Source organism: Perissodus microlepis, chromosome 6 (assembly GCF_051167445.1).
Source record: "Perissodus microlepis isolate ML-2025 ecotype Zambia chromosome 6, ASM5116744v1, whole genome shotgun sequence".
NCBI lineage: Eukaryota > Metazoa > Chordata > Actinopteri > Cichliformes > Cichlidae > Perissodus > Perissodus microlepis.
In genome coordinates this window covers 37721404-37729935 of record NC_140466.1, presented here as the reverse complement: position 1 = coordinate 37729935, position 8532 = coordinate 37721404, and the positions used below count along the sequence as shown (strand labels likewise).

Sequence of the window (8532 nt, the reverse complement as noted above, 5' to 3'; positions counted from 1 at the left end):
TGAGCATCTAATTGGTTCAGCCATTGATTTCGTCACGCTTTATCATGGGCTGTTTGAAGCTGTCAATTTGGCTCATCTCCCTCCCCCTGTTTATCTTCCACTCTGACCTCTGCCTAAGGCCCAAAGCAACAAATACTGAATTACTTAAATGCTTAACCAAATTACACCATTTTATACCATTACACCAGTAAGTGGCTTTTTTTCCTACACGAGTCGTCATGATATAACCGAGGCCATGTGTCCAGGAATGCCAGTCAATGAAATATTTCACATAACTAGAAATCTTTTATTCTAAGCCAATACAAAAAAGGACAGCTATTGATTAAGTATTTATATATAACACATTTTGACGTGCTAAAAGAAAACATGCACATTTAACAATTAAATAATATAACTATCTGAGAATATACTCCACACATTCAAGTTACATTTTGCTGTTTCTTTATTAAGTTTATTTTCAGTGATAGTTTGATTTAGTTGAATTTAGACACTGCTTAAAAAGTGGGAAAATGTTAAGAACTAAAGCAGTACATCACAACAACAAATATGAACTATTAGTACTAATTCAGGACACATTCTGATCATGGAGTGCTAGAAAAGACCAGTGAAACACAAGGTTCTCCTAACAGGGCAAGTCAAAGTACGTGTTGTGACAATGGCTTGTGGCTGTGTCTGAAGTTACTTCCTCAAGCATGACATTTCTGTTACTGTTATGCTTTCTAGTAAGTAAAATAAAGTCGTTATCTTAAATGTATGGTAATGAAATCACATAATGCAATCATTCACATCTGTCACAGCCATGACACAAAAATGATAGAAAACTAGAAAAAATAGTGAGTTTCAAGGGATGAAACAGAGCTGTCTTGTTTCATCCCTTGATGAAACAAGACAGCTCAAGCTTGAAAGTCCTATAACAAAGAAACATTAACCTTTCACAATTTAGTCAGGTTTCTCTCTCAAAGAAAGAACACATGATGACATTTAAAATATCAGTCCTCTGCCTCCTGCTCCTTAGTGTCAGCAGCATGTTCACTGTCTTCTGAGTAATTCTCGTGATCGTCTGAGTATTGGTAACTTTCATCAGAATAATGGCAATCATCCCCAAGACAATCCTTCTCTGTGTGGTGACTGTCTTGGTAATTAGACGAGACCTCGTCGCTTTCCTCGTCTGCTCTTCCTCCCTCCTTCTCGGCTGGATCATCCACATCATCATCCAGGAAGACTTTCCTATAGTGAACTGGTTCATAACCCAGGTCTGCTTCCTCAAGGTCACTAATTATTAAAAGAACATAATGAGTAGTGTACCAACCACTTATTAACAGATAGAATACTGAGTTTAGTAAGTTTGTAAGCGTCACAGATTTACCTCTGCTTGCTCTCGCTGGATGGAGACAATTTGGGTGAAGATCCTAATTTGCCTGCTTTACTGCTGATAAACTCCTCTGTCACGTCACATCCATGCAGGGTGTTGGTGTAGTGTTTATCTGCAGCCTGTTTGGCATTCCTCTGTTATAGCAGGACAAATTCAAACTATTAGAATAATTAAAGATGTACTGCAAAGAAGGAATATGTTCTACTTAAAGAACATATTACATTTAATTACTTAAGAAGTAATAAAGAAAGTAATATAAGTTAATGGCAATCACAATTTTTATAAATATCATAAAATCATGATAAATTATATTTATGATATAACTCAGTAATAAGCAATAGTCATATGAACAAAAAATATATGATCATGAAAATATGGTGATGGAATAGGATGATGAATAGGTTGTTTGAGATAGAAATTCAAACTGTGGAATAATTCATATTTTTGTGCTGCTGTCATTTTAAGCAAAAAGTTTACTTTTTTGACAAGAAATGCCACCTTGGCAGGACCCTGTTTTTGGGTACTTGTGTATGTGTGTGTTAAAATGTGTTAAACCAGGCCGGGTTTAACCTGATTGCTGTGAAACAGCTGTTTCACCCTCATTCAACCCCAGCGACTTTGAGTGACCAGAAGTTCTCGCCTGCCTGACTTTCACCTACCGGAAATAGCCCCCTGACTGTAACCTCTAGCCATGATCTTGAACTCCTCCCAGACCCATCAATAAAGTCATTTCAGAGAGGCAGGCTCTCGCTTCAGCCACTAAGAGACCATGGGACGGTTTTGATCTGACTAATGAGCTGAATTTATGGCCTTCTGACAAGTTAAATATGCAGAGTTTTTGAAATCAACCAAGACAGCTTTGCAGACTTTGCAGAAATACACAAGTCCTTACCAGCTGCTCCACAACTCAGTGTTGCTGGTCCCCTCACCACATTCAGGCGTATTCCCACTTACAACATTGCTCTTTCAGATTTTTTTTTAATGAAATGCCAAAGAGCCATTTTTAACCTCCAGTAAAGAAGACTTTGCATTTATTTGGTCCCCCAAATAAGGGTCCAAGGTGGCATTTTTGGTCAAAAAAGTAAACCTTTTGGTTTAAAATGATAGCAGCACAAAAATATAAATTATTCCACAGTTTGAATTTCTATCCTAACCTCCTAAGACTCGAACTCTTCCACGGCATGCATTTTTGATTTCTCTTTGATATTTGGGCTGATTGGGACCGAATGAATGTAAAAACAAAGAATTACCAGATATTTTTTTTACCTGATTTTTGTTTCTAAGAAAAATGAGAGCCACATATGAGGATATTTGTGGACACCAGGTCCTAGGAGGTTAAACAGCCTATTCATCATCCTATTTCATCACCATATTTTTATGATCATACATTTTTTGTTCATATGATTATTGATTATTACCGAGTTCTGAAATATCATAGTTTTATTATAGTCATAAAAATTATGACTGCCATTAACTTTTATTACTTCCTAATTCATAAATCGTGGACATAAATCACTGATTTGACATAAAGTACCAAAACCAGCAAAGAGAGGGGGAGAGAGAGAGAGAAAGTATCATAGTGATTGTCATAGTGTGATATTATTTTGTTGTTGGATACAATGTTTGTGTGTGATTATCAGTAGAATGAAGGAGTGAGGAGAATAGAGGGAGGGAGAGAGAGAGAGAGAGAGGACACACGGATTGTACAAGAGTGTGATAAGATAAGATAAGATAAGATAAGATAAGATAAGATAAGATAAGATAAGGACTTCATTTATTCAAAGGGAAATTCTTTTGTGAAGTTAGCTGGAAAAACAATAGTTATATTTCACCAAAAAGTTGAAATGCATTTAATGGATGCTTTGTGTGCTTTCCAGCAAGAAAAGATTTCTGCTAACATTTTGCACATGAATATTTACTGCTTGGCTTCTTTGTAATTGTTGTTTCATCAAATTTAAAGCTATTTCGTTCTAATTTCCCTCACATTTTTAAATCTTTAGAGACACATATATCGTCATGATAAAACCCAAATGGTGTAGTAAAAGATGAAAGACAGCAGGTTTGTCATGCAGGTGATGATGTGATATGATGTGGCTATGTCGTGGTTACACAATCACCTGTGCAACTTGCTCCAACAACAGTGGCCTTCCCTTCACTCTCTCCTGCATTTCTTTGATCTCCTGCTTGTATTCCTTCCTGCGCTGAAGATCCTGTTTCCTATAAACATAAGAGTGCAGTGGATCATCTTTCTCATTAAAGAACATGGAAAAAGAAAAAAGTGCATTTCCTTACTTAAAGACAAATATAAAACTCAACTTGAATGTACTGCATGACCATAGGAACTTGCAACCAAGCGTTTCTTGCAAAAACCTGCTCAGCAAAGCTTAGAGTGAAAGTAGCGCTGTTTTCAGCATACCTGAACTCTTTGAGCTTGTTTGGATGGGTCTGTGAAAGAGCTAGGTGGGGGTCATTGGCCTGGGCACGTTTCAGAACTAGCCCCTGCAGCCTCTTCTCCCTTTGCATCTGCCTTTCCCTCCACCGCTCCTCCTCCTCCTCAGCCTTCTTCCTCTGCTGCAGCACCTTCCTATTCAGGTAGAAAATTTGGTCATGGATGTAGGAATGTTTACAGGTAGTGCAGGTAATTAAGCTTATGGGTGCAAAAACAAGCTATATAAGTGTATTTGGTTATAAGGGTTGCAGGGGAAGCTGGGAGGAGGCCTTCTTTTTAATCACGGAAGACAGCTGGTGAGGTCTTTGTCTAAATGGGACAATTCACTGTCTCTACTAAAATGATGGAAGCTTTTGGTGCCCTAAGGTGGTACCTCACGGCCTCATGGCGCTTTTTTGTGGCATCTGTGACTTTGGCAGGGAGGACCTCCAGGCTACCTGAGAGGGATGAACAGAGGCTTGAGTTTGGCGTCCGGGTTGGCCCAGGGCTGATGTATGGCCAGCGCAGTGTTCGAGGGCTACTCTGCTCCTTCTCGATATCAGTCAGGATCCGTTCCCGGTGTGAGGAAATCTGTGATGTCCTCAGCTCAAATGGTTCACACGCAGTCGCAGGCTTTATCTCTTTTCGTTTCTCCAGATGCTTCTGGAAGCGCCTATAACTGGCATTGAAATCTGGTACCTCTTTGTTTATCTGCGGCCTGTGTGAAAAGCCGTCACCCCCCCCGACTCCAGCTTTGATATCTTTGCGATTCTTCCGTTCACTGAGCCGTCGTTTGAGCATGCTCGGAGGCATGGAAGCATTGTGAAGCATCTCCTCAGCCCTTATCTGTATCTTGATAGACCGATACAGCTGCTCCTCTTTCATCTGCTCCCCTGATGCTGCTATGTAGACAGACTTTGGCACAGGCTTGGCCTTGAAGGGTTTCACTTTCTCCTGATCAGATGGTTGCAGGTGACGTAGTTGTCTTTGCTCCTTCTTCAGCCGCTCCCGCTCTAGGAAGCTGAATGGCTTCTGTATCGTCCGGAGATGCTGCTCTTCTCGCTCTCGCATGGCTCGCCGTCGTTCCTCGTTGCGCTCTTGTAGCTCATCATAAAGTGGGAGGTGAATGTGTGCAGGTACGGGGCTGGCACGGAACTTTCTCTGACACTCTGTCAGTTCTTCCAGTTGCCGTCGCAGCTCTATGTTTTCCAGTTCAATCTCTGAGCGTGTCTTTATGCCTCGCTTTCGCTGCTCAGCCTCACGTAGTGTCATCTGGAAAGGTTTTGGGACGGTTAGTCTATCTTTCCGGTGCTCCCGCTCTCTATCTTTATTCCTCTGTTTCTTGTGCCCTGTTCTCTTTTGTGGTTTATTTTGGTCACTTGTTAGACTGCGCAGCGAAGCAGAGGACAGGTGGGCATGATAAGGGGACAGCTTAAAGTCCTTCCACATATTCTTGATGTGCTCTTTGGGGGAAAACAGTATGCCTTTCTCAACATTGTTGCTGGCAGTTTGATCTTCATCTGAGGAGTCTGAATGCCCAGAGACCCATCTGAGTTCAACAGCAGAGTGAGACTTCCTCAAATGACAGTGTGAAGCTGTAGCAGTAGCATGAACCCACGGCAGTCTAAAAAAAAAAAAAATAGAAGAAGAAAAAACAAACTTGAATAAAAGTCATCAATAATAATACCAATTATTCAATTTATTAGTTTTGTTTAAGAAAATGCTGTGAAAAATGTCAATCACAATTTTACAAAGCTTATTTTGTCCAGTCAGCAGCCTAGACTCTAAACAAATAAATTACAACTATATAAAAGCCTCATAATTAAAATTGTCAAAAGTGTCAATATCACTGGTTTATTGTTGGATACAAAAGTTGTGTGCTTTTCTCTAATCAGAAAAGGACTATGGTCACAGGTTCACATTTGCATAGCTTCACTATATGTTTTGTGGTTTTTTTTTGTCTGTTTAGTGTTGTTCCAAAAATTCTTTACATACAGAAAGACGATGAACAAGTGTTTAGTTCCTTACATAATATTGAACAAAATCCACCCACCTCTGCCTTCCATCCATCACTGTCATATCTAATGGCTCCATGGACTTGAGCTGCAGCTTTTGGCGATACATGCTCTCCAGCTCTGCCATGGTGTGCAGGTGGGCCTTCTTTAGTTCCTCCAGCTTGCTGTAGTACTCCTCATTGGAGAAGAAGATTTGACTGAGGTCGAGGCGATCTCCTGCTGCTCTATAGTTGTTTATCATGAAAGGGCCTCCTGTCCCAGCGCAGTCCTCATCACAGTAATCAGAGCCTGAGTCCTCATACTCCATCTGAAATAGTCACAACAATCTCATACTGCAATCAGCAGCCATTTTATATCTAAATATAATAAGTGACCGAAATACACTGCACTTATACACTGCCCTGCGACAGACTGGTGACCTGTCCAGGGTGTACCACGCCTCTTGCCCTATGGCAACATGGATAGGCTCCAGCCTCCCTGCAACCTTGCATAGGTGGAGGAAGATGGATGGATATGCTGTTCCAGTGTTGGATGCTTATATTAAATATGATCAAAGTTAATAATGAGTCATAATAACAATAATGAGGTCAGGTAATGTACAAGTAACCTCTGTGAGCCACATGAGATGTTTCCATTCTCGTTTTGTTTTTGGCTCTGTGTATCAGTGATAGGGGATATCCTTATCTCACCAACACTTTTACTGTGGGTTCAGATGCTTCTTCCAGCTGCTGTTTATCTCTTCAATTTGCAAACGGCAGCAAATCATGAGAAAGTTTGCTGGCTTATTAGGGAGAGGAGCTAAAACAGCTTGTTTCAGACAGAGGATGGACTGAGGGGCTGTATCAAGTCCCAGTATAAGATGAATAGGTAATATCTGAGGTAAAGCTATTCTAGAAGAGTCCAAGAGGCAAAATACAGAGGTGGAAATGACCAGAATAGGTCATCATTAGATAACTTTTTGAACAATATATGTTTGGATTCAGTATATTAAATGTTGCATGGAATAAATATACGAATTGTGAAGCTGTCACGTTGATCCATTTCATGTTCCTACATCTTCAAACATAATGGCTTAACCACCACTCATTGAGCACTCCTCCAGGACTAAGCCTATTATGCTGTCACAGCAGCGACACTGACCATATGTTGAGGCACGACAGGCAGACACACAATTTACATCAGGTGTCCGCCTTCACAACTTTTTACTAAATTATCAAGATCCTTGATGGAAGAACAGCAGAAGATGAGTGATTTTAGGATTATACACTAAATGTGACATCTGATAATGTAGCTGAGATGGAAGTCCACAAATAGTATGCTAAACTAATTAAACAGATCAAATCCCTTCCACCACACAGGCTGACCTTAAACGGTCAACAGCCTGTTGGAACCAGATCAGAAACAGTGTGTGGCTTACTTCACAAAGTAAAGTCTGGATAATAATGGAGAAAAAAAACTTTAAATACAAACAGCTGATTCCACTCTGTTCAGACAGACAGTTTAAACTTAATATTTAAAATACAATGTCTCAAATTGTAATATGTTAAAGATCCCAGTAACAATAAATGTAAAGGTCTGTATAGAATGACCGGGGGTCTATCTATGTTAAATTACTATTACTAAATTATTATTATTATTAAAAATAAATTGTAACAATTGTCGGAACAATAAATTCCTTTTTTTTTTGCAGGATTAAAGTATTTACAGTGACTTAGTCTGCGATTTTTTCTCCAGCATGTAAGTAATTCACTTTCTGTGTGGACTTTCCTCCACCATTGAGGAAAAGGAAACATCTAAATTAACTAACTGTAAATTAACCAGAAAGCTACGGTTCATGTCAGTAAAAGGGAGCTGGCAGGCTGGTTATTAGGGGATTTTTAAACAAAAGGCAGGTGTTGTAATTGATATTCGGAATCTGTACACAACCATTAAAACTCAGTAAAAATTACCTCTTTCTCGTAGTCCCGGTTGTCGACGTGACCTGTAACCACGCACGGCAGGACTCTCTCGCGTTCATACGAAGCTAACGGCGCTTTGGTGTGCGGGTCTACCGGCGTTTTCAAACATGAAGTAACCAAAACGTTTTTCCGGTGGGCATTTGCCATGTTTTTGTAAATGTTGCTTTTTTTAAATTTATTTTTTAAGTTGCGTCACAAAATCACTTGTAGTAAGAGTACTCAGACGAGATGACAAGCTCGCTCTCTATCCACATCCAGGTAGCAAGTGAAGTGCTTAGCAACAGAGAAGCTTGGTTGGGAGGGAAGTGACGGAGAGTGGCAGGAAATGAAAAGCCTTGGGCTCCATACAAATTAAAAGCACCAGAATTTGTGACACGAATAGTTGAACAAAAAAATAATGTTGCAATTGCCTTAATGTATTGATTAACACTATGACATAAGTTATGGATGTGGAAAAATGAATCCTCCAGAAGTACCATTAACAACAAAATTGCAGTACCCCAAAATAAATTTTAAGTACTTTGCATCTGTGATGCAGATTACTTGTACAAATTAGCTAGTACACTACATGATTATTTTTGAGACTTATATGTTCTTGTCTGCTTTGCGTGATGGATATATAAAAATGCCTTTTATTTGATTCAGTGGTGAAATTTAGCATTTATTGTTATTCTTAACTGTAATCTTCAGTGTGCAAGTTTGCTACTTAGACATATGACAGGTACAGGTATCTGGCATGCTGATTATACAGATTAACAG

General features: G+C 39.6%; 1 protein-coding gene across 1 annotated transcript; it reads right to left on the bottom strand.

The window, feature by feature from the left end:
- Positions 1–276: 276 nt before the first annotated feature.
- On the bottom strand, positions 277–8442 carry fam161a (FAM161 centrosomal protein A). Its single transcript, XM_084932244.1, has 7 exons — positions 7765–8442; positions 5854–6122; positions 4195–5424; positions 3789–3956; positions 3490–3589; positions 1367–1506; positions 277–1272 (listed from the first exon to the last, which is right to left on the bottom strand). The coding sequence occupies exons 1-7, from the start codon at positions 7918–7920 to the stop codon at positions 990–992; spliced, it is 2346 nt and encodes a 781-aa protein (XP_084788370.1). The 5' UTR covers positions 7921–8442; the 3' UTR covers positions 277–989.
- Positions 8443–8532: the final 90 nt, after the last annotated feature.